Source organism: Passer domesticus, chromosome 11, assembly GCF_036417665.1.
Source record: "Passer domesticus isolate bPasDom1 chromosome 11, bPasDom1.hap1, whole genome shotgun sequence".
Lineage (NCBI taxonomy): Eukaryota > Metazoa > Chordata > Aves > Passeriformes > Passeridae > Passer > Passer domesticus.
The window spans coordinates 16,398,878-16,425,386 of record NC_087484.1 but is presented as its reverse complement, the minus strand read 5'-3'; the positions used below and the strand labels follow the sequence as shown (position 1 = coordinate 16,425,386).

General features: G+C 40.0%; 1 protein-coding gene across 20 annotated transcripts in view; it reads right to left on the bottom strand.

The window, feature by feature from the left end:
* Positions 1-26,509, bottom strand: part of DOCK10 (dedicator of cytokinesis 10) — a 145,154-nt gene that overhangs the window by 59,882 nt on the left and 58,763 nt on the right. For all 20 annotated transcript variants that reach the window (XM_064385963.1, XM_064385971.1, XM_064385964.1 and 17 more), the window contains 8 exons: positions 21,643-21,732; positions 13,389-13,471; positions 10,420-10,492; positions 9,971-10,105; positions 9,542-9,676; positions 5,034-5,217; positions 3,345-3,430; positions 708-791 (listed from right to left, as the gene is read on the bottom strand). In XM_064385963.1, the coding sequence (XP_064242033.1) occupies positions 708-791; positions 3,345-3,430; positions 5,034-5,217; positions 9,542-9,676; positions 9,971-10,105; positions 10,420-10,492; positions 13,389-13,471; positions 21,643-21,732 (870 nt within the window). The remainder of the gene's footprint in view (positions 1-707; positions 792-3,344; positions 3,431-5,033; positions 5,218-9,541; positions 9,677-9,970; positions 10,106-10,419; positions 10,493-13,388; positions 13,472-21,642; positions 21,733-26,509) is intronic.

Below are 26,509 nucleotides of genomic sequence, written 5' to 3'. Positions count from 1 at the left end.
AAGCAAACCAAAAAGATTGCCTGAGGACATACATAATGTCAGAGGCAGAATTAGGAATCCAAATTAGTTTCCTATAATTTTAGAACACACTTTTTTCTTGTTTACTTGCAGTTTCTAAAACTAGCTTTTAATTTCCTAATATACATTAAAACCCCTCACATTTTCAGATTATTAACAGATATTTTAGAATGAGATTCCAGGCATTTCCCTCTTTTCTCGCTATTTATATACCACATCACAATTTCAATTTGCTTAATACTTTCAATAATGGTCTTACAGTTGATTGACATCAGGCTCAAGTTCAAATGTACACTGATCCCAATGTTACTTAAGCCTTCTTTTTAACTAAAATAAAATTTCCATTTAAATCACATTGTAAGAAATAACTTTCTTTGAATCCTGACATTAAATGTTAAACTTTGCTTTAATGCTTGTTTTAAACTAATGCAGAGCTTAGCTCAGCTGGACTGGATGACCTCCAGAGGTCACTGCCATCCTCAGCCATCCTGCAGTCCAAGTGTAGAGTCTGTACAGAAATCTCTGTGGACTGCAGACAATCCCTTCCCTCCTCACTGCTGAAGCCTTGGGGATAACCAGCTGCTTGCTGAAATGCAACCCACTCTGCTGGCTGAGCTAACCCAGTTAGCTCATGTCACCTGGATTTGAAAATTTCTAAGAATTAAAAAAAAAAATTAAATGTCACTTACTGCTATATCAGGATCCAAAGAGAACAGGTTTAGTCGCTCTGTATTTCGAGAGGCTTTCACTGTTTCTTCTGTTTCTGTGATGTACTGTGGTGACAGATAATAAATTAGTTTTCTGCACAAGAACAGAAATCCATAGAGCTGTTAGACTTCTAAATGAGTGATCAATGTTTCACTTGTAACATTTCCCACTTCTGCAGCAGTTATCCCCAAGCACCTCCAAGCACTCTTTGCTTGTGAAGCAGGGCTTTTCAGGCCATGACACACTTCTAAGGAATCCCAAAACAGATCAATTAAGTAATTCAAGTTTTTGTATGTTCACATGTGCTATCCATTATTGTTGCTGGGGCATCCCCAATGTAGGGAATAATGTGCTCTAACTCAATAAATCAGAAGGCTGAACAATTTCTTTATTAAGCTAAGTTATATTACACTAATATATACTAAATGACATACTAAAGAGATACTATACTATACTAAAAGAATACTAAAGAAAAACCCGTGACTGTCTGAGACAGTCAGGACACAGCTTTGACCGAATTGGCCAAGGAATCAAAACAACCTTCACCAGTGTCCAATTAACAAATCAATTTGGGTAAACAATCTCCATAACACATTCCACATGTGCAAAACAACAAGAGCAGTGAATAGAGATAAGAATTGTTTTCTCTTCTCTCCGTGCTTCTCACTGTCTTCCCCAGGAAAAATCCTGGGAGAGAGAGCTGCTGCTCTCTGTGAAGAGAGCTGCAGCCACAACCCATTGAGGAAGATGTCAGATCTCTGCACCAGAATCGGTTTAGAGACTCCCAAGCTGAGGGAAATAAACCCCCAATAAAGCAGCACCACAGAAAAATAGCTGAGCCAGGTGAGGGCAGAAAGGGGAGAAGCAAATGCCACCCAGCCTCAAAGGCTGAGCAGGCACACAGACTGCAGTGTCACCCAAAGGAAAGGCTGGTAGTCCTCTCTCATCCACCCTCTGTCACAGGCAGGATCAGACACAGACATTTCCTTTCTGACACATGCTTAAGTTCATAGCAAGCTCTCTGACAAAGCCAACTTCACCTTCTGAAGCCACCTGGTGCTTTCCTACCCGACCTTCTAAAAGTTTATCCTCATGTCTAACTGCAAAAACCTTTTTCCTCACTAGTTAAGCTCATTTATCCAATATGTAAAGTAAGCCCCACACATTTCTTTCCCCTTAAAGATCCCTTGGGATATTTCAATTGCTCAATTCCTTCAGTCTTTGCACTTCAATTTTCTCTTTTTTTTTTTTTTTTTTTTTTAATTATTCTCTGAAATAGTAAAAGTGTGTCCATCTTTTCTGGTTGCCTAGGACTGAGTACAACCCTCAGCTGACATGGCAGAGGATATTTTCTTGTTCAGGCCCCATTCAGTGTTTCATGTCTCCCACATCATGGTATTGCCAGTACACATTAAGTAACAAGCAGCAGCAGCCCAGCAGGACCAAGAGCTCTGTGTTCACTTCCTAACACGCACTGCCCACGGCCTGACATGCAGAGGCAGCTCCAGATGTGGCTCTGGTAGCCTGGTTTAGATAGAGATGGGACCAGGATGATTATCTGCACGGACTAGGGAAAGGCCACAGAACACTGCTGCAGCCAGGCCTGTAGAACCAGGGTGGGGGAGCAGGAATTACCCATATAAAGGGCAAAAAGAGCATCAGAAAACAAGCTGACCATCTCCTATAGCCTTGCAGGCACCAGTGGTCTTTGAGATATCTGCAAGATACCTCTGAGATAGCTGCATCAACTAAATCATTAGAAAGAATCTACCCACAGACAAGATGATCAGACACTTCTGCTGCCCTTAATACATAAATATTTCATCGGATACATTTAATTTGGTTGGTTGTTTTGTTTTTATTTTGTTCGATGATTTGATTTTTTTATTATTTTTAACATTCTAGCTGACCACATATATGAATATGACCTACAGTAAAATTCTGTCCTCAATTGCATAGACAGCTTTCAGTTCCAATCTGTGTAGCATCCTCAAACAGCATTTGCCTCTGTAGGCAGACAGCATCTACAGCAGCTCACTGGCAGAAGGCTACAAACAGATTGTACATTCCTTTAAGAGAAAGCAGTGAAGCATTTCCAATCTAGCTTTTCATTAAAAAGCTTCTTAGCACCATAGACAATTATCTCATCCACATGAAGCAGTTTATGAGCTCCAGAGGACAAAATGCCTCCCCTGGTAGCACATGCATCTTTCAATGAAGTTACAAAAGGCAATGAGCAGTTCAGAGCTCACTTCCCTTCCAGTCACACAGGAAATCTTGGCTCTCCAAGGGCCAGATTCTACTGAAGTGCACCTCAGATGAGCAAATATTTCACACATAACTGAGGGGACCAGACCCTTACTGACTTCACAGGTCTAAATCAAAACACAGTGTGGAGCACCTACTCTTTGTATCTGGTGGATATTTTCTCACTTAAACAAAAGGATGAGGTGTTTAGAAAGGATTATTCCTGTCACTTGTTGTGTCTCTAACAATTGTAATAGACTGTGCTATATTTTTCCACCTTTCAGAATATTAATGATCACGTATTGGCAGACATTTTTCACCTAGGAAGTTCTTTCCACTAGACTTGTAAAGAAAAGTGTAACATCCATTACTTTTGCGAAGTCTGGGTGCAAGGTGTTCTCTGAAGAATCTGCCTCATCTTGAGAGCAATCATAATTCACTGGAATTTCTGCAGGGTCTTGAAGAGAAGGAAAAAAATAATCACAAAGTGGTTTTATTATGTATGCTATTACCATAGGCTTTAAAATATAAAAACATATATTTCCATGTAATTTCTTTTTACTGCCTTCAGACTCATCATCTCTACAAATGGAAGTGATGCTCTGTCCTCCTCAACCTCATCTCTCACTGCTGCTCACTGTATCTTAGTCTAAGCTTCCAAACAACAGCCCTGACTACTCAGTGAAACATCCCACACATTCACCCATGACAAATATTCACACCCATGACAAAGACACCTTTTCCTCTCAGTCCCTTCCGATGTAACACCAAGGGTTTATGTCAGCCAAAGCTTTGGAATTCCCAGTAAAGGGAGCATTCAGCAAGGACCTCACCCTCTCTCTGGGAAAGGGAGGGATGCAGTCTGGACTCCACGAGCTGCAAACCTATGGATCCAGAGAACAGCACTGAACACAAGCCCTGGGCTTTACCCAGCTCACCAGGGAGTGCTCTGTTCTCACGTGGTAATTCAGCCCCATGTGAAAGAAGTCACTACAGTCACTTAGGGGTCTTCCTGACAAGAAAGCCTCATGTCTTTGACAAGCTAACTCTATAGCACATTCCTGTTGCTTGTTATCAGCTTTTTTATCAGAAGAGACTTCTGTTTTCTGTTAGGCTGTAGTTTTGACCCCTTATGCACATATCTCTTCCTGCTTTATTAATATTCCTTATGGGTCACATTTTCAAAAGTACCCCTCTGATCTGAAGTGCAAGTCTCTTGTGCCTCCAAGTTCTAAAAACATCTTTGTCTAGATGAGTATCCTGTCCTTCCAAAATCAGAACTTACTATATATAAACATCAGGCTAAAGAGTTCAATTAGCTCTGAACATCCCTAAGATTCAGATGCATATGGATGCAAAGCTTTGGCTCAGCTCAGAGCACACACATTTTACTTCTGTATTAAGGTTTCAAGTGTTTTCAGCCTTAGAATTTCAGCTGGAATGCATCCAAACTGTATGTGGATTTATTATGTGGAGGAATGAGTTACTGCCACATGAAGACTGCAGTATAACAGAGCATCCAATTCTTTCTTCCACAGTGAGAGCACAATATGCAAGCTCAAAAAAGCAAGAAGCAAAAGTCAATAAGCTTTCAGAGAAAGAGCCATATACCACAGCTGGTTTTTTTCTTTTAATTTATTAGCTCCAGATTTTTAAAGAAAGCATAATGTTGGAAAAAGAACTGATCAAACCATTCTCCAGCACAAAACTTTTTTAAACCTTCAGAGTTCCAGGACAGTAAAACACAAAGTACCAGCAAGATCACTGACAGAGAGGACTAAATATAAAAAAGAGCTGCATATGCAAAGTGGAGCCACGTTGCTCCTGGTGACTTTGTGGGAACAGCTTTATCTCCCTTCCAGCCGTTTGAAAATGATCTGAGGGGAGTTAGCTGAAATTGTTCAGGGGTTGCCAAGACTGGTGCTGCTTCGTCAGGAATCAATAGGTACAGAATCCATTACAGACTCAGGCAGTTAAAATGATTAAATACTCATATGAAGGTTCCACTTTTTTCATTTGTTTAAAAACCCCTGGCAATACAAGAGATTTTTCACTCTTACCAAGTCTCAGATCAGTGAGATCTGCACTCTTCCTCTCCTGAATGGTTCCCTCTGGATTTATTTGCAGGATTTTGTTGAGAGTAAAAATCCAGTCATCCATATCCTGCTCATTTTCAGCTGCCAGCACAAAGTACGTGAGGTCATTCATTTTCAGCTCAAAGGCATGCTTCCTAAGCCTATTATTCTGTTGGAACAAAAGGAAAATAAAAATAAACACTAGAACTAATAAAAAAAGGTACTAAAAAAGGCATCTATCTGATGGACTTGTATATGGCCACTCTTAAAAATTACATTTAAGCAAACTTCAGTGGCTTTAAAGAAAACTCAAATAGTGCAATATGAACAGAAATTTCTGTCAGTTTGTGCATTTAAGAGCTTCTGTGGCCAGACATATGTCCTATATTTAGCCACAGAAATCTAAGATGGACAATAATTCAGAAGGGAATACCTCCCATATGGAACAATAAAAAAATCTCTGGTCAAAAACGCAGCACTGCTGCATGAGTTGGAGAGAACAGCTCTAAAAAACAAGCTCTTACACTTGACCAGCACACCAGACACACAAAAAGATCAATCAAAGTATTGCTAAGTCATAGAAATATTTGGGGGAGAGTGGGAACAGGACTTTCCAGAAGATTGCAACAGGACGAATTCCTGCAGAGTAACTATTACAGTAGGTACTTCCCACATCTACTTCTGTCTTAGACTGATTTTAAAAACAACTTAGGGGATTTCAACAATTTTTCACAAGAGGCAAAGGTGAGGTATAGTGCTGGTCAGTCAATGCTATCCTGTTCAAACACAAATAAGAACAAATGCCCAGTATACTGGGAATAGATTGAGTCCTGAGAGCTGTTCTCTGTCACCAGATTTAACAGCAGGAGATGATAACTCTGTCCATTTCTGTCATAAGAATTAACAGGTACTTAGCTACTGAAACAGCTCCATAAAATTAAATAAAGTGATGGGATCTAACATAATGTGCTTAATTTCTCAAATTCACCCAATTAATGAGGCACATATCTCTTAGTTTTAAGGAAGCAGTTGCATCAATTTTCTCTCCTCCTTGCTTGTATCTGAGAGAACAGTAATGCATTCCACCTCCTATTGTTTCACTGAACTTTTAAAGCTGACTGATGATGGACATCAGTGCCACCACTTTGATTTCAATATTCCAGAAGATTGCCATCACTTTGTGGACAGATTTAACCTTGGAGTGATGCTGACAAATGAAAAAAAAAAAAAATCCACCCCATAACTGGTCATTTCACTCCATTTTTTTCTTCCTTAACAGTCTCAAATAACATCACAGGGGTCTCCTGTAGTTCTGCATACTGGAAGTATTTTTCTGCACAGTTCTACATGAACAAGTTATTAAGAGGTTTTTAAGCCAGATGGTGAGATGATAGTGATACTTTGATTTGAGAGGAACAGAGGTAAAATCTGATACTGATTAGCAGAGGAGGATGAGAACCCAGGACACTAAAAAGCAAGTTCCATGAACATTTTTTTCCAGCAGCAGAGATGATTTAGAAGATTCCTACCCAATCTGTTGCTAATCATTTGCTCCAGTTCTTATATTACATGTCATGACCCAGACCAGGAATCACTTAAGCCTGAACTACTTCTTCTGGAGCTGCTTGGGTCAATGGGGTCAGACAAATCTTGGCTTTTCAAACTGACTTGGGATTGTCTGTGTGCATATGTGTGCACGTGTGCTATTTTTCAATTCTGCTACTGGAAATTCTCTTGATAGGAAATAATTTTCCTCTCAAATACTTTATAGAGGTTTATTCTTTCAGGGTTATAAATTTTAGTCCATCAAGTGCAGAGTGAGAACAGGCTTGGGTTTTGCAGCAATAGGTTCTTGGGTGTTCAGTATTCATCCTGATATTACTCCTCTCCTCCAATCATACATTCAAGATAATGTAAAACAAGGACTAAAACTTCAATAAATCCTGTGACAGATATATAAAATTATATAAGGGCTTGACCAAGAGCTAGAAGTTAAACAAAGCTATGCCAAGGATCTTAGCTAATGGCCACTTAAAACTTTTAAAGCCAGATTACTTGTAATGTAAATTATGTACACCAGTTTATGCACAATCTATAAAGAAGAATACTCTGTTTCAATTTTACTTCAGATAAGACAAAAGCATTTAAAATTAATGGGTTTATTTTCTATTTTATATATTTCCCTTTATGACATGGCCAAGATCTTTAAATCAGGTACTGAAAGACTATCAGACATTATCTAATATAGCAATATATTTTGCATGCTGAACCTTAAAAACATCAGGCAGGGCAGGAAAACTTCAATATCCACTTTTCCATCTGCACTTCAGACTTCTGGCAAGCAGATGAGATCTACAGCAAAGTCTTTGTTTTAAATCTAAGGTCAACTATTTTACCTTCCTGATCAGTTAAAAATAAAAATTAAAAAAACCCCATCAATGTACCATTTCTCAGTTTGCTCCTCTATAAAACTCCTTCCATATGGACCTTGACTTCTAATCTTCAACAATTAATTTCAAGTTCAAAACATTTCTTCCAGAAAGAAGTAATACAAGATTCAAAAAAGAGACTATGAATGAGCTATAAATGAAACATCAGGCTAAGTCTAATGCCTGCAGGGTCATTCTTCCAAACTAACGAATTGTTTTGGAAGCATTTTGTATTTTATCTGGAGATGATTTCTCTGGGACATTTACTACAATTTTGACATTCTATCTCAATCAAACAGGAGCTCTAAGTCATAGAGACTTTAATAATTTACAGTGGTATTAAAACTCATGAAATCACAACGTACACATCACACTTTTCCACTAAAAATTCAGTTTTACCCAACTCTTTCTCTATATTCTCTGGTCTCCCTGCTTATGGCAACTCTAAGCTAGGTTTTGTTTTTCAGCCCTATAATTCCAAGTCCATCACAGACTTGGACCGTTGATGGTATTCACCCTTGGCTAAGACTCTAACTTCTTGCTAGTGAAGCTAGCTCAAATTTGTGAGTCCCATACTAAATGTCAATCAAAACCTGTCACAGAAACTTGTATCTGGGGGCAGGCAAGAGGACAACCCACGTTCAACCAGTGTGGGACAATCTGGAGGAACACTGTAGATTTAGAAAGCATCTGTCAAAGGTTCAGGTGGAGGAGGTTTTCAAAGGTTTCTTGAGTTTTTTTTTTTTTTCAGAAGTTAGTCAAAAAGGGCTGAAATCTTGCAGCCAACACATTTTCCTAGAGTGTCATGAGAAACAGCACAGCAGAAAGGGCACCTTCTGGGGTGGCATTAAATATGTGCATAACAAGACCCTGCAGGGCTGGACTGGAGCTCTGGATGAGACCCAGCTTGCAAGAAAGCCCCTGCTGCAGGCAGGAGCAAGCAGCAGTTTCTAATCAGGAGTTCTCTGTAAGAATCTCCCCCATGGCTTCTGCTGCACTTCCAAGCTACCTGTGAGGGTCTCAAGCCAATGGACTGACACTGGCAAACATCACTGTCCTACATGCTTATCTCCAGCCTCTCTTACCCCTGTTTGGAAAAACACCCTTCTGAACAGCACTGGGACAATGGCCATTGCCCACAGAGCTGGGGACTGGCAGCAAATACTTGTTCCCAGCTGAATCACTGGGAACTGATCACTTTTCTTGCTCCAAGGGGTTTAGAGGTAAAGGAGGGACATCACAACCAAGAAAACTTCTTGTTTATCAGAGCTCTTCCCTGGTGTCACCTGAAAGGCTTCTTTCAAAACAATCCTCAAATCTGTTACCAATCAGTACTGGTTAAGTTGTAAAGTATGGATTAAATAAAAGGCATTTCCTTATTCACTAACACATTGGGCTAGATCACTCAACAGTCACATACCATTCAAGGTAACACCTTGTTTAGAATGAAACAAAAGAAAAAAAAGAAATATATTATTAGAATGAGAGGAAAGGAAGAACAAGATGGGAGAAAAAAGCTAAGAACACAGTCTAAGTGTAACAAAAGGAAAAGAAAAAGATTTATTTAGACATTACTGGATAACAAACAATAAGGTTCTCACCTACCTGATGCCATTAAGATGCTCTATCATCTCCAGAAGTGATGACCTTCAAGAAGGCTCAGGATACAAGATTAATTTCACACTTGCCCAACAGGCAGTGCTTTGCAACCTGAGTCTCTTTACCCCATAACAAGCAAGCATGCTCTTAGTAAGCATGAGGTAAAATGTGACATCTCAGAAATAATTTCAGTGAAACCCCTGCCAAACATTTCACAATATTATTTTTCTCATGTTCGCAACGGACAAAGAGTGTGTGCATGGTCTGCTATCATAATTCAGCTGTGCTTTTTTGTAACTTGTCAGTCTGAGCATCTGCATCAAATTAAAGAGCAAAACCATTGGTGTTTTCATTTCCTAAAACTGCTAATGACACCATTATTCTGCTAATGAATGTGTTCTTCCCCTTGCCTTTTTAAACAAATCCTACACCCAAAACACTACAATGAAATAAACTGGAACTTACCTGTACAACTCCTGTACAAGAATCCAAAAAAATACATCCCTTTGGCTCCTTTGATATTTTTTCATCTTTATAAAAATTCATAATATACGAGTTATCCGACAACTGCGTCAGCTGGAAGTAGCGCTTTTTGAATGACTGCAGTGGTGGGAAAGAAACAGCATGAAAATTGTTGTACTGCAAATTTTTTCACTGATACTTTATTCACAGGGTTTAAATAACAGGTAACCCCCTGACTGCACTTCAATCTCTATTCTGCAGACAAATGAAATATTATTTTATTATCATTTAAAGCCATATAATCAAACCTGAGATATAAACAATGTAATCAACCCTGAGATATAAACAGCTAAGTGACAATGGCAAAAAGTGTGCCTCTGTGGGGAAAATAAATTCAAAGGGAATAAAGAAAGAATAATGTTGTTTCCTTACCCGAACAGTAATGCTATTGTTGACAGTGCTGTTGAAATTCCCTTTATAAAGCCATCCAGACTTGTAAACTCCTGCTGCTAATCCTCCTCCTCCTCCACCACCACCACCTTTGGAAGATGAGTGGGATGTTGTGTCCTATATGAAAGACAAGGGTAAAATTGCACAGATTCGTTTTCTGAATTCCAAGACAAAAACTGTAATGCGTGAATATCTGCTTGCTAACAAATAATCACCCTTTCATTCCTTTTGAAATAAGACATTATTAATAGCCCTCCCCTACATAGGATGACATGAGACAAAGCTGTTCCACTAATTTCAGAGCTATTTAAAGTATGAAATATTTTATAGGAGATAATTGCAGTACATTATCATTCTTTATTTGATATTAAAGCAATAAATAACTTCCTCAGTAGAAAAAAAACAACCCATGCCAAAACCAGAATACATACTTCATCCTTATCCACATCTTCATGATCGATTTCAAAGGAATGTGATGGCAGTTTCTCTGGTCTACATTCACTTCTGGGAGGGGGGAAAAATGTATTCATTTATTTATTAAAAACAAATCATGTACCTGATATTTTCAGGGAGGTAACCACACTGAGCCCCAACAGCAATGTCAGTACACTTTTGCTGTGATCCTATTGTCTCCTTTAAAACCACAACACTTTTAAAATACTTTTTCTCTAACCCACATATATCTTACTGTGAAGCTGAAACAGTTCTATACAAATGATAAAATACCATTTTTTGGTCTCTTTGTTGCTCTTCCACCACAACAGGCAACAAACCCAACACAATTTCCAAAGAGGGGTCCCATTCAAGGCTGGCAAAGAAAGGAGACTGAGCTCTTCAATAGATTTCTTAACCAAGACCATTAGAACTTTTATCTTAAAGCTTCTACACCACTTTATGATTTAAAGACTTTTTTTTTTCTATTTGAGATGATGAGCACAGCCTTCAAGCAATTTTTCAAAATACAGAGATGTCTTTTTGATGTGATGCCATTTAAGTTCTTTATACTGTATACTCAAACCCACAACTGAATATGAAAAAGCAAAGCACTTAAATATTTACTTAATTTTAAGCATATAAATAATTGTACTTAGGCCCAGAGTACTTCTCATGCTGCACAATTAAACAGTAAGTAACAGCCAAATACACACAATAAAAATTCAAGGGTATTTTTAAATGGAAAAAAATAGACTTTTCAGTGCCCTGAAAAATTCCAGTACTGTTTTCAAATACCAGAAGATTAGAAATCTCATCTTGAAAACCTTCAGTTATTATATGAAAACAAAAAAAAGTTTTCATGCTAAAATCTGTTATTTATTAGGAAGACTGACTTTTCCAGAGTAAAAAAAACCAAACAACAACAACAACAACCAAAAAAAAACCCAAAAAACCCCAAAAAAACTTTGACCCTTTTCATTCATTCATACATAGATTACAGACAAGGAAGATCAGAGTAATGAACAATATCTATCTTTTTTCATTGTCCCCATTTCAAAACCAGTGTTCCCATGAAGTGCCCACACCACCACAAGTGCACAGAGAACACAAGAGTGTTTCATTCCCTCTTTAATTTGTTCCAGTTTTGCAGTTTATTTACTGCAAAAAACGTTTTGAATAAAACAACAATTACAATCTACTGATATTTTTGATATCTGTAAAGCTTTAATAGTCAGAATATTTGTGATGGAAAACCATTGCAGGTTTTCCAATGCAACCAAGGGCAGCTGTTAAAAATTCTTAAAAAAAAAAAAAAAAAAAAAAAAAAGAGTGGTAAAAAGGTCCAGAACTATTAACAGTGAGATACAGTATAATGACCAGGACATATAATGTCTCTATTTTTCTTGAAAAGATTTAGTCTAACACACCAAACTTTGTTACATGCACATGAAAATCAAGGTAGAAGAGGCTGGAAACAATATGAAATGAGGTGCCTCTCAAACCAGATCTGTTAAAGGTATGTTAAGCTCAAAAGCCACGTAGGCTTCCAGCAGACAAAATGTAGACAACCCCTGCTATAACTTTGCATCTGAAATATCAAGTGTGGCACCCCAACCTTCCCTAAGAGATACCAGGCACAAGATCTCGTGTCAGTATAATCCTCAGTACAATGTATGTGCTAGCAGGGGGGAAAAAGTAAGATGTAAGACACCCCGGTACCCCTGGAGCATGAACCCATGAAAGAAAATCCCATTAAGCACCTCACCAAAATATCCTTTGCAGAAGGGGATGTATGTAATCAGCTAAAACGTACTTTTGTGCATAGTAATGCACCCACATCTGCCCCATGCATATTTCATAAGAGTGAAGACATTTAAGGTTAAATGGAAAACTGCTGTGCTACAACCATTTTTCTTGAGCACTAAATGCATTAATTTTCTAAACCAATCAGCAGGCTGGGTACTTAAGAAAGGGTGTTTTTATAATCTCCAATTAGCAAAACTGCTCTTAATGGCTTTTTGTACTACCGTGTATGCTGTTCATAAAAATACCAACATCCAGGAGTAAATGCAAATCTGAAGTGCAAAACCCTCTGAACACAGCATCTAACTGGGCCATAAGACTTAATTTTATGAGTTTTTTCAGTTCTTGCAGCAATGAAGTTAGTACTAGTTTCCATCCAACCCAAGCTTGGAGCACTCATGTGTTCCTGTCGTATGAGCAGGTAAAAACCCTTTTCATCCAGTTAATTTTAATGACTTCAACTCCAGGAAAGGAGGCAGTAAAACAGCTCATTCTGGCACTTGGTGATTTTGGTAACTATTCTCTAAAACCTTCCTCAGGGGCAGGACATAAACCTTCCAGAAACAAGAGTATGGGTAGAAACTCATGCATGTAGAAATGAGCACCAGATTCTTAATTTCTTTCCACTCAAATCAAGGAACTTGTTCCTGCTCCTTCCAGCACTTTCCAGTGATTTTCATGTTCGTGTGCCTCCAAGCACAGGAGAAATGCCCCTTACCCTGACACTGGCACACCTCTACTGCCTTGTACCATCAGTGCACCCAGCTCTGCTGTAAATGCAGCCATAAAGCACTGAAATCCTACTCTGTTCCACAGGGTAACTAAAAGGAGAATGAATCCCAGTGAAAGGTGAGTGACATTTATGCATTATTAAGGAAAACGAAAAGCCACCTCTCCTGTATCAACTGTTCTCTGAAAACACAAATACACTTGTAAGGATTTGAATCAGCACTAATGGAGTTTGTTGATACCAGCGAATTCTGCAGAGTCTTGAACTTTTCTGAAGGACCTTTGCTTCCCCTTTTTAAAAATGCAAGGCACTAAAAATATGGTAAAACAAGCTTAGAAGACAAAGGAAAGTGCAAATATGGACAAAGCTTAGCAAATAACACAAGCTTAATGGGGAAAAATAATAAAAAAGGGAACTTATGTGAGCTCTTACTGTGGTAAGTGTCGAAAGTCTTCTGAATAGGATTCATATTTGTAGTTCACAACATGCCACTGGGAACTGTAGTATTTACAAGCCTAAACAGAAGAAACACAAACAACAATAGAATTACTACTACAAGGGTTTTGACTCAAGAAAGCTAGAGAACCAATAAAGTTCTGGGCAGCACACATGCTAGAGAACATATTCTTCTCTTTTAGAACTGGGTGCTCAGTTCTTAAAGGAAAGCCAGAGTCATGGGTTTCCATATTTTGAAGCACAATTTCCCTTTAAAATCAAATGCACTGAATCATACAAGACGGAGGAGAGAGCTGATGGCAATTTAACATGCTTTACTGATTCTCATCTGCCTTCTAGGAAGCATCATTAAATTATATACTTACTGCCTCAAAAGACATGATCTAGTTTAGGCCTGACTTCCTCCATGGACATTGATTACACAATTTTTGTTTGCATCCTGTTTCATTACCTAAGCCTTCCACTGTAAATACATTTGCCTTACTCTTTTTATTCTCCCTTGTTGCAGCACAAGTGCTCTACTCCTTATTCTGCCTGTCAGAATTGATCTTTAACCTCTTAATAACATTCAGGAATATATTAATAGGACTATAATTTTTCACCAGTCTCATTTTCCCTTCCACACTGAATTTGCTCAGTCATGTCATCATGTAGTTTTTCTGTCTAAAAATTTTCTTGCTGGTTTTGCATTCACCTTTGAAAATTGTTCTTAGTACATCAATCTCCCTTTAAATAAGGAAGCCAAACCTGAACTATACAGAAGGGCTTAGCTGTGCTGTCAAATAGACCCGAATATCTGTGCAATTTATTTGATGCAGAACTTTTATCAATGTAGTTAAACATAATATGACATTTTGAAAGGCAACAAGATGCATGAAATATGTACAGTTATTGCTAAGGTGCACATCTACAGGAAAAATGACACTATGTCAGAATTTCCAGCTATTCTTCATACAGAGTGTAAATTGCAAACTGATATTTGTACAGTATGCTGAAGATTTCACCACAGTATTGTATTATTTTCTCCCCACACTCCACCTGAAAATTTGCACCAGCCCACCTGAGATGGAAAGGAAGAAAGAGAGGGATGAAGCCTGGAATCCAACAGCAGAAGTTGCTGCCCAAGACCATAGGGAAAAGGAGGCACATCAGGAAGGAAAAGGGTGGGAATCTACAGTAGAGAAAGAAGCAGCAGCACTGAAAGGAATCTTAGGTGGGTACAGTAAAGAAAGTCTCACAGAAAGACATGAGACTCCAGAGTCAAACAGAATGCAATAACAGATGGATCAAAGGTTTCTAAATACCAAGAGCTGTGCAGGGAAAGTAGAAGGAAAGAGAATAAAAGGACAATTATAAATTAGTATAAAAAGGTTGACTGCTTCAACTGGGAGTATTCCCTCTCTTCAGGCCCAGCTTCTTCTCAAGTGCCCATGGGAGTTGCTTGCAAAGGGCTCTCTGCCTCAGGGGGACAGAGAGGGGATTATCAGGCTGCTGGAGCAAACCTGAGATGGGCTGTCTAAATTACTCAGCACTAGCTTAACATATCTCTTTTTCTACATCTTGTGCAAAATAGGCAGATTATGTAGCCATAAATTATTTTAGGAAGTAATCTTTGTATTCAGAGTCTTCTGTGACAGCTTTATTTGGTTTAGAGTGTGGAAAAGGTGGCAAGGAAGTGGGTGCACATTTATAGGCACTTCTCTCCCTGGCAGTTCGGCACAACCAAAGGCAGTAAACACATTCCATGTGGATCCATCCAGATCCTTCTCATCTGACCTAAGACCTCATTATTTCACAGGATGCAGAATAAAGAGTGACCATTAGACAATATAATCCCATATTCTCCAAGAATGAAGATAATATTACAGCATTACAACTGACTCTCCCTGCACTTGCCAGGGTCAGGTTCAAAGCTACCCCTGAAAACCACTCCAGCATTGATTGCACTTGGCCTCTGAATGCAGAGATAATAAGAAAACCACTTCACACCCAACTTTCCACCTTATGATTCTTCATAAAACAACTTGTCACTCTTATATTTGTGTTAAATGTGTGAGACAGTCACCTAGGCTATAAGAATACTCTTACAAGAGAAACATATACTCTATTCTACATAAACCAAGGAGAAGCTCAAAGAGCATTGTGAGGGTGAGCCCAGAACCTCCAATTCACACATCACTCCCCTTCTCCCTGGCAAATGCAAACCAAGTGAACCTTCTACAGAAAGGACTACTTTTCCCCTGAGGTACTTTCATTACTATGTATTTTATTTAACAGATGCAATTAAAGCCCACAGAGAACTCAATGTCGGCTTTTATTGCAAACATTATAGGCTGGTGTGTTCAAAAAAGCAGTTGTGAATAACATATAAATCAGGCCACAGTACTTTAGCCTGTAACTATAAAGGTTTATTGTGCTCCTCCAAGAAAAAGCTAATCAAAATAAAAATCAAAGGGGACAAAGCAGCACATTCAAGTATCACTCAATAAATTCACAAAAGACAAGCCAACACAGTGCAACAGCTACCACTCTTCTTGAACTAGCTTCTGTGGGGAAACTAGAGCTAACTTAAATAGTAACACCAAAAAAAAGATTTTCTCTTCAGAATATCCCAACTGAAAATTAAATATTTCTGCTAACCATACTGACTTAGAATGATTTTTTTTTTTTAAATTGGAAATTATTACCGGCAATTAATTAGCAAAGAGGAACAACACCTGCAAACCAGATTTGAGGAGCAAGTAAAACCTTTCTAGAGGCAAAGATTTCATAAAGAGGCAAGAGCTGGATACTTCCTGGCAAAGAACAGAGGCACCAATGCAGGGGCTGTTGAGCTCAAGTGAACTGTGGGGGAGGAAAAATATAGACGGAGAAATGGAAGTTTTGGGATGTGGGAGGCTTGGCACATGTTTGCATGAACTTTCTACTGCTCTGTTAACCAGGCAGGCACAGGCAGCACGGCCCATTCCCAGGGGCCCTATCAAACTAAGGTCTTTCCTTTTTTTTTATTTTATTTTTTTTCTTTTGTCCAGATGGCCTAATTTTTCCTTGCAGGGACAGACAATCCTGCAGATTTTTTCCACGTGTAACTTCTTATCTCTGGTTCTGGTGATGACAGCATGATGGCTACCACTGTGAAAAACACATTTAAGAAAGACCTACCCAGCAACGGAAAGGAACCTTTTGGAGGGGAAAAAAACCAAAACAACCAATCAACCCACAAAAAACCTCAAACAAACAAAAAGGAAAAAAAAAGGGGGGGGGAAGTGAGGAAACAAAAGGAAACAACTTCCCTGCTTATATCCTCTCTGAGACAGCACTAGTATGTCGCCTTCAGAAATAGAGATGCACGTCCAATAAAAGTCATTGGTGGGACAAGTGGGCTCCTTGCAGAGGAACTGCATCCACAGAGAAACCCTGGCAGAGTGGCTGTTCTGAGGTGGAGCAGGCACAGGCAGGAGCCTGGGAGAGCCAGCCAGGCCGCTCGGGGCTGGTGGTGGCTGCGGAGGAAGCTGCAGAGTGGCTCCGTGCCCTGCCATGACGTGCACAGCCTGCTCACAGAGCCTCCCCTCTGTCCCTGACCTCGGCTGCAGCACCAGAGGAAGGAAGTGTCTGGGGATTTGGGGAGGTGGAAGGAGCTGAGATCACCCCGGGTGGAAATCCAGCCCAGTGAGCACAGAAGCATCACCAGCGGCTGCTGCCAACCTCGACCTTCATTTGGGGCTCCCAAAACTGTTCCAAATAACAGTTCACACAAAGTCCAGTGACACGGGCAAGTAACAAGCTAAAACATTGAAGCACACTATTTTTTAAAGTACCAAACATTTTAACAAGTGTTTTTCTTCTGTGCTGTCAAAAAACTTACTGTCCTTTAATAATCTATGTCTAGCCCTGACACTACAGACCTTCCTGCTCTGAAAAAACTTAAATTTTGAAGATGGGGAAAATGACACTGTAATGAACGGCAACAAAACTTTCAGGGTGTCATTGTCAACAGGAGTTCCCATTTTAGTCTGATTTAGAAAAGAGGCAAGAACAATGCATATTGGCCTGCAAATCAAAAAGCCTCTGAAATCAACACTATGGGCACACCACCATTTTCAGAAGTTATACAGGTGGCTGTGGCTTTTTTACATTGTGATTAATAAAACCCATGTTTCGTAATTACTTACAGATCCTGTAAACCCAACCTGCAATACCTCAAATAAAAACTCCCTCAGATGAGTAGCAAGGGTTTTGTAAGCTTACTACAAGTGACAACTCCCTCTTGTGTATCTAGAAAACCTCAACAGGAAAGTTCAGAGACACCCACATGAACACTGTATTATCACAGACAAAATTAACTACATCATTCACTGAATGAAATTGCAACATTCCTACACTGATATTTCATTTTGATTTGTTTTTCACTCAGGAAGATCACTCCTTCTGCCCCTGCAAGGCTCCAGTACCTCCTCATTCATGGGGACAGTCCCTCTGCAAACATATTTCCTAAAAACTCATCCACATAGCACCTTTTTTTTTTTTAAGGGTCATCTGGCTTAAACTCATTTCTTAAAGGAGAATTGACAGCTAATATTTATTTACTTTCTGCATATTTTTTTACATATACCTAGAATTTTATTCCTGTAGATACACACACACAAACAGCATGTATTTGTGTGCCCACGCCTGCATTCTTCCTGAAAATACTGACTTGATGCAAACCAATATGGGATGAAATACATTACAATTAGGTAGTTTAAGTTCCTCAAACTAAATGTAACTTTGACTAGCCAAGTGCAGTATCCCCTTATATTTCCAAATTAAATGTGGGGAAAATCCCAAGAATTCCCATTGGTCTGCATATTCAGGATAAAGACTTAGGAAAGGTGATATTAGGAATGCTTTTATTGTCCACAAGGAAGAATTTTATTTTGTTTCTAGTCAAGTGAATGTTTCTTTTTGCCAAAATTATGGACCATGAGGACAATGCTGACTGGTATTAATGCAGCAGACGTGCAGCAGACTCTGTGAGGAATGAGAAAATTCAGAATTTGGAAGGAAGCAGCATGATAAAGGAAGTCAGGAATACTTAAAACAACAAACCACTGAAGACAATTTTATTCTGGCTTTAAAAGTTTCTGGAAACTTCTCCTTTCTTGGAAGCTGATTTAGTTCCTCAGGCTGGTCCTGCCTAAGAAAAGCTAAAATGGAAAAAATCCACAAGGAAGAGATCTTAATACAAGTACAGGTATAGGAATAATCAATTCATAAAGTAAAAACTTTAAAATAAAGCTAATACTTAGGAGGTATAAATTAATAAAGGGATTCAGATATTAATCAATCATAAAATGCAAAATATTTATGCTCTTTGCAGGCATAAAATACTTATTAAGGGAATATTTATTTGTCACCTTGGCTTTATTTGTTTTATATTTTCATTTTGCAGTTTCAGCAAAACACAGGTGGTCAGACATATTATTTAAAGTCGATTCTTCTGCCTCACCCATTGCAATAACATTTCAATATCAGCAGCAGGGAAAGTTTTGAGTTCCTGAGGAATGTAAAAGCAGTATTAAGAGAACTCAATAGATAACCAGAGACAGAAACCCTCTACTACAGGTGGACAGCATTGAATGCCATCGATACTGAAAGCTTTCCTCAGCAACATCAGCCTCATCTGTCTCCACCTGTCTTGTCAGCTCTTTTGGATCCATAAACTGATACTGCCCAGTCCTCCTGGTGTGCCTCTGAGGACTGTTTATGGCTGCTTGAGGAAGGGAAATCTGATCAAATCCCCAAGCTGTCTTCATATGGATTTTGGTAAGGGCTGGGGGAAAAAACCCCTCATCCTCGAAGGGCTATAGAGGTGGAGGAAAAGCTCTCCTGCTGTCCCCAGTGGGAAACACACAGCCAGGAAGAGACAGATGGGATGTTAAGCCATTATCACAGACTTCTGACAACCCTGTACAAATGACCTCCTCTTGTAGACAAGACCACCTGACCACCACCAAGAGCCCAGAATAATGAGACAAGAGATTGTGGATCTGAAGTCTTAAACAGTTTCAGTACCATGTCCTCACACTGCACCATACGGAGGAAATTGGTTTCCCCTCCAAGAGCAGACCCTTCTTTTAGAGCTCACCAACTTGCTCCATGTCTTTCTCTCAACTTGTTGAAGTACTGAGAGAGAGAGCAGGCAGAGACAGCTGATACCAAAATAGCTTCAGCATGTGGAGCTGGACATTCCCCAGAGTCTCATCAGGAATTAGGCTCTTGATCCTGGGTTGCCACAAGTCCAGGTGACCAACAGTCAGTCAAGTGTGCACAAGGTGGACACCTTCACTGCTCATATTTGAAGAAAGAATGTTGCAATTTCATGTGCTGTATTTGAAGAAAGACTCCTTCAGTGAGGAAAGAGTTGGCTTTTCCACAGTTCCAAGACAAAAGTGAAGGCCACCAACTCCACTCCTGCACAACTATCCCAAAGTGCTGAACACCTGCCACGAACACAACAGGCTGCAGCTAGGGCAGTAACATCTCTGCAATTGCTGCAGGGGACAACCATCACAGATCTTCACAGAACCCTGTGCTCAGTTTTGCCTGATTTTGGGCTGGAAACCATCCTCTTCATAGAGTTTAATTTATTGTGTATATATGTATATTTTTTGGCTTTGTTGCAAATTGGAACATAGGCATTACTACTTCAAACAGGGTCTTTACCCTGCTACTCTTCCATGCACAGCCTTAGTCCTGCAGTACAATTTTTTTCCGCTGCTTTGCTCCCCTTGGCTCCCTGGTACTGCAGAGAAAGCTAATAGATGCACTCAATATGTGCTTTACCAGGTTGCCATTAGCATCCTCTTGGCGTACTCCGCTGTAACAATTCCCAGGCACCGTGCACCGTGTTCCATTTTTAGACCCATCACTTTCTCTGTAAAGCCATGAGCACAGTGCTGGCCATGCAACTTGTGGAACCTTAAAATAAAAAGCAGACCCCAAAGTGCTGAAAGGGCAGTGAGGCTTCTGGGAAGGCAGATAACTCCACGAGCTATGTTATCTTTTAACACTGCTGCCAGATTAACAAAGAAGGCAAGGTTCAGGCAATCTGAGCCAGCAGTAAAGTACTACTGCTCTTTTTAGACTTGCTGAAAAGAAATAGAACTAGCCTGTAAAATGTCACATTACATACAATTCAACAGCTACATTTCCAGCTAATTTTGGATTTAAGGATTTCTAATCCCTGTTCTTGTCTGCGACTGACTTTTCCTCCACAGTTTCCTCTTGCAATTATAGCACATATGAAATACTTTTCAGACCAGAAGCAAGGTGTGAAAAATCCCAATCTGTGAAAAAAAGGCTGAGAACTATCACATTATGGGCTAATTATAGGTGCTTTGAGTTTAACTCCTCAAAGCAGGCTGAAAATTTGGTTTCATAAATGTTTTGTTAATGCAAACAGTGAGCTACATTGTACACCTATAATGAAAGATGAGAATGTTTAGGGGTTCATCTAAAGTAAATTCCTTTGAACAGTGCAACCAGCTTCTCTGAAGTCCTTCAAAATGATAAAACCAGTGACAACACAAAATATTCCTGAGGCAGCAGGATGAGAAATCTTCTCCTACAATCTGAGATCAAGTATGGAAACAATACAACCATAGGTGTTTTTTAAAGATAGAGCAATTTTTCACTCCTGGTGGGCCTCTAACTGTCAAGGAAGAACTTGTTGAACTTTCTGTAATGGTAAGATAAAACAGACCCTAAATACTGACAATAAATATAAACTCCCAAACAGCATTCACAGTGCACCTACTCCTCTATGTACACCTCCAAATGAGATACATGCCTTGTAATAACACCTAAGAGTCCAAACCAGTCCCAATTGGTTATCTATTTTTGGAAAGGTATCAATATTTTCAAAGTGCAAAGCAAATGCAGATCACCAATCATTAGCAGTGATGTAAATATACCAACATCAATATCAGTGGAATAGTGGTGACAGGGAATGCAGCTGGAAAACAGTACAATGACAGGCTAATTCAGTGCATTTACATTTTTTTCTAGATACAAATATCTCACAACAGGCAACTGCAGACATGCTGTCAACCCTCCCCCCCTCCTACTGACCTTCAAAATTCAAACCTGATTCAAATCACCTAAAGCATATTAAAAGAAAAAAAAAATTAATTATAAACATAGCAAATCTCTCCCAAACTCTTGGTTGCATTTAAAATTAGATACTCACCTCTCTAACAAATAAATTTTCTGCTTTTTGTTCTGCATCTTCAGGTACAGAAGGATACAGTGTCCGGATTTCCAGTGAAATTGTGTCTATCTGACAATAAACAAAAAAATATGCAATTTAGTCAAAGCCAAACAGAAGAGCAGTTGTGTGTCAGGAAGAGGTTAAGAACCTTGTTATCATGGCTTGCATTTTTCAGTTTGTCGTGCAGCCAACACACACGCATACCAACAACTGCAACCCAGCTCCTGCCCACACACACTATTCAATACTATCAGCTAAGGCATTAATTATGAGCAAGAATAGTGTTCAAGTAGATTTCTGGGAATAAAACCATTCCAAGCAAAGTTCCTTCAGTCTGAGGTTTCTGATAAAAAAAGTCAAGTTTTCCCTACATCCTGTCCCAGACATACATGCCAAATCCAACAGCGATACTTGCTTCCTCCACTTCCCTTCTCCACCTCATGCCTTTTTGGCGAGGAGTGTGGATACAGAACTAAAAGCTTTGACTCAAGAGGAGCAGAGTCACCCCCAGGAAGCTGCAAAAGGAGTGCCTCAGGACAGCTCAATGGCTGGAAAGCAAGGAGAACCCGGCAGCAGCTTCTTGGAGGGACATTCCCACCTGAGGGCACAGGCGGCAGGACACTGGCACCGCCTGCAGCCTCTTCCAGCCTCAAAATCAAGCTTTATTTCTGAAAGCTGCTGCTGGCTGAGCTGTCTTGTCAGGCCCCAGAGCAGGAAACCACAGAGAGAAGCGGATCTCCTGAAGTTCTCCCCAAGGAGCCAAGCTTCTCTTGGCTCCAGCAGGCCAGCAACAGGCCCGGCCTCCAGCAGCGCCTGTGTGACCCTGGCTGGGGCTGGCCAGGGCAGCCGCCTCGCACGAGGCTCACAAGAGGAAGCCTTGGCATATTTGCAATTAACAGAACTGCCCCACTCATCTTCCTTGCCAAAAGAGGAGAAAACATCCAAAGTCAATGCCCAGCAGCCCAGATTATGCTCTCAGTTACAATGGAGTAACTCTGTCATTCAAGATAGCGAAGGACTGAAACCCAGACAAATCTGGCCACCCAAACACATTTTCTCTCCCATTACAGAAAGACCCAAGATTTCCAGAGGAAGGCCTGTGGCATGCAACTGATCTAGTATGAAAAATTACCACATACTAATTCCATGAAGCAGCTTGGAGTACCTACTGCATCCCTGGAGGCTCACCTCCATATTCTCAGCCTGAGATTAAAAGGTGGTGTTTTCTCTCCCTAATCTAAAGCACCCAAGCTGTACACAACAAATGCCTGGATATTATTGACTGTATTTTTCCTTAATGTGAACCTCTCCGATTTCCCCCCATCACTCTCCACATGAGTAGTTATGAAAAAAAGGGCACGTATCACTCAGGCAGAAACAGCATGGGATTCCCCAAACTTCTGCTTCATCTGGAGAGCTCAGGATACAGTATGATTAAACCATGGCTCTCACAAAAAAATCATGGGGGCCTCACAGACACCAGAAAGAGAAAAAAATCCCATTGTTCCGACAAACTGAGCAGAGTTTTCTAAAATGTGGGTTCCTGGGTTCTCCCCATCTGTGTTACCAATGCCTGCATGAAGTGATTTACACAATCATTGAGTCTATGAGTAAAAGAGACAGAAGACAGAGAAGTATGAATTTTCAGGCCATGCTTAGTAATAGATGTCTGAATTCTTGGGTGCTTAGGGACTTCCCAGCAGTACCCACAGTCTCTGAAAAGCACCTTATTCCTTTTACTTCATACATATGTCACATTTTAAGCAGTGAAGTTTTTTAGGCAGTCACAAGACACAATCCCTGAGCACAGCTGGAAAGCCTGGGGTGCCCCTGTGGCCCATGATATGGAGCTTGTAATGCAGATGTAATGCACCCTGTAATGCACACTGACCCTGTCATGATGGTGAATAAGCTTCAGAGAGAGCTGCTCTGCTTGCCCACAGCAAAACTTGCCTGCTCCACATATTACACAGAAAGTAGTTTCAAGTTTCTTTTTTTTATAGGTAAGACACATAGCAAGTCAATTTTTTTACCTAATACAACACTTCTTGTCAACTGATATGAACACACTGACTGAGAGAGCTAATATTTGTCTTTGTGGGGCCATTTGCCTCCCTGTCCTTACACAGGCTGTTAAAAATACTGTAGCTGAACAAGACAGGTAACCCAAGCCCACTGTTCTGCCCGTGGTACGTTCCCCCACTGTCCTTCCCAACAAGACTGCACTTGAAAGAAAGAACGACAGCTCTACAAACCTAAGAAATCAGGTAACACTGGGCTTGTTGCATTTGTAGACTTTGACAAAGAATATCACAGGTTTATTTACAAAGAATTGGGACATGGAAAATGTTGCTTATTGTTATATTTAAACTTGTGTTAAAAACTACAAAGCACTTCCCTTCTGAGAACTGGTTATGTTTAACCACTTAGCTGCAAAAGCTTGGCCACAAAGGCTCTTCCTGTTCATAGTCAATTACTTTCAAAGTTAAATGCTCTTAAAGGCTGATCAGGCATGGCATTATTCACCAAAACTGCTTTATTCAGAAAGGAACTAAATTTCAACAACAGAATATATGCCTCTGAAACAGTAATCCAAAAAATCACAGATTTTATTTAGAGAAATCAGTATTTATAAATATGCTGTGAATTCAGCCTAATTTTCTAATGTTTAGGCAATCATGGCAATTGTTTGTTCAACCCAGAGACCAATTAGCCTCTCATTCGTGCATTCAAACTGTGGTAATCAAATAATGCAGGTATCAGCCTAAAGCATTCTAATCTATAATTCTTCTGAATTATTTTTAATTTATTTTATATAAATATCCTATATCTAACCATGATTTCTGGCACTGCCAGGCTGTCTCATTTGCAAGTTGTTGGCCCCAGGTGTTGGATGAGCTATAAGTTGCAATTTCACTAAGCACCTTCTCTTGCCACATTCACCTTCTACAGTGAAGCACAGAAGTTAATACTGCTCCTTCTCAAGCACTGATTAGGAATAATGTTTTCAGGCAGTGACTGCTTCCCAGTGGCATGGTGAATTTAGCATTTGAAAATGGAGTTCAAACTCCATTAGCCATTTCAAACACTTTCAGTCTCAATCTATTCCGAACAGCTTTTAGTCTGAAAGCACGTTAGCAGTGGTTAAATCTTCAGAGGGATGCAGCAACAACAATGATATTTACTTCCTGCAAAGGCTGCCCTTCAGAGAGACCTAACCACACACAGGGTGACATGTTCCTCCCTGGTAATGCTGAAGTTCAGGCTCTCTACAGAAAAGCTGCTCAGCACCACTTTCATCCAAGTTAACAGATTCACTAAATATTACCAAATGATATAGTCCATCAAAATAAAAAAGCAGGCTGAGATGCAGCTATGCTGTACAAATACCACAGTGCTGAGGCTGCTGTGGCACAGGGCTCCCTGACAGGCTGCAGCCCCTGCACAGACCTCACCACCTGTGTGGAGACAGGAAAGCAGGAACAGAGAACATTTAAAGGACAGACTTTGCCCCATCACTCCCTGAATCACATTCAGTGTGAGAGCTATGCTTTGCTGACTGTATTAGCTCTCTCTATTTACAGTTGGAGTTCTCCCTAGGAGTCCAGACACCTCTCACTGTCCTGCTCTGCCAGCCCATGCAAACTTGCATGTCAAGAGTATCCACAACCCCATTAATCATGACAGCATTTCTGCCCCTCTAAGAATGAGCAGATACTCACATGGAAAGTGGGAGCTGAATCATGTGCTATTTGAAATAACTCATGATTTCACCACTGTAACTCTTCTGATCTTAGAAATAAGAGTCAGGTTTCCAGGGGATTTTCCAAGGAGTCTCCAAGGCCTGCATTCCAGCTGCCCCTATGGCCCACACGTTTCATGCCAAGAGGCAGTGTCCTGTCTTGCTCCCTCCCTTACAGATGCATCTGGTTCTGCTAAGAACTTCTGTCTCCAAATGAACAACTTTTGTCCCTGCACAGCATCTAGAAAGTAGAGGTTTCACGACCTGAATAACAGGGACATTTTGGCTTTTGTTCAGAGCCAAAAAAAAAGAAGCCTGGAAACAATCATGCCTGCAGTGATGGAAAGTACAGCAATTTCACAACTCAGCCCCTCTTCTTCTAAGGCCTCTGTTATGCTTGGAGGGAACAGGGCTCCCAAGTGGGCTTTCAGAAGCCCAGTCAGGAGCACATCAGACTGAACTTCAGTAAGGTTTGCATTATGCAGGCAAGTTTTGCCATCTTACACCTGTCCTAAAGTTAGACAATGAATTATTGTTTCTATTGCAGGGTGAAAACCAGGCATTCAGCCATATTTATACAAATAGTTTAAAAAAAGTCTGAGTTCCGCTTTTCAAACAGATTTAGGAAAGTCATCCGTGAGAAGGAGGAACAAATTTTCATGACCAAAGAGTTTAACATGCTTTTATACCATATAAATTTAAGTGACTTTAATCTAGCTTTTTAATACAATTAATTTATATTTACCAACATAGTATTAACATATTTAGTTACTAAACCCTCACATAAGAAAAGCTATTAGCAAAGGAATGCTGATCCTGCCAGCACTTGTCACTAAGGAAGGGCAGCAGTGATTTTAAGCAAGACTTCAGATCCTGGAGATTTGAAGAGAGTTGTCAAGGGGAGTACGGCCAGGTTTGGGGAACAGAAGGTGAAGGAAGCACAGCAACCCAATGGCGAGGATGCAAAACTACCAGGATCATCACCAAGCTTTTGACAGTTACAACAGGAAGCCCATCAACTCCCTCCCATGACCACCAAGAAGTACAGTGTAAGCTCTCTACTGATGTATTGCTGCAGAAATTTCCACTGGCCATTATGTCACA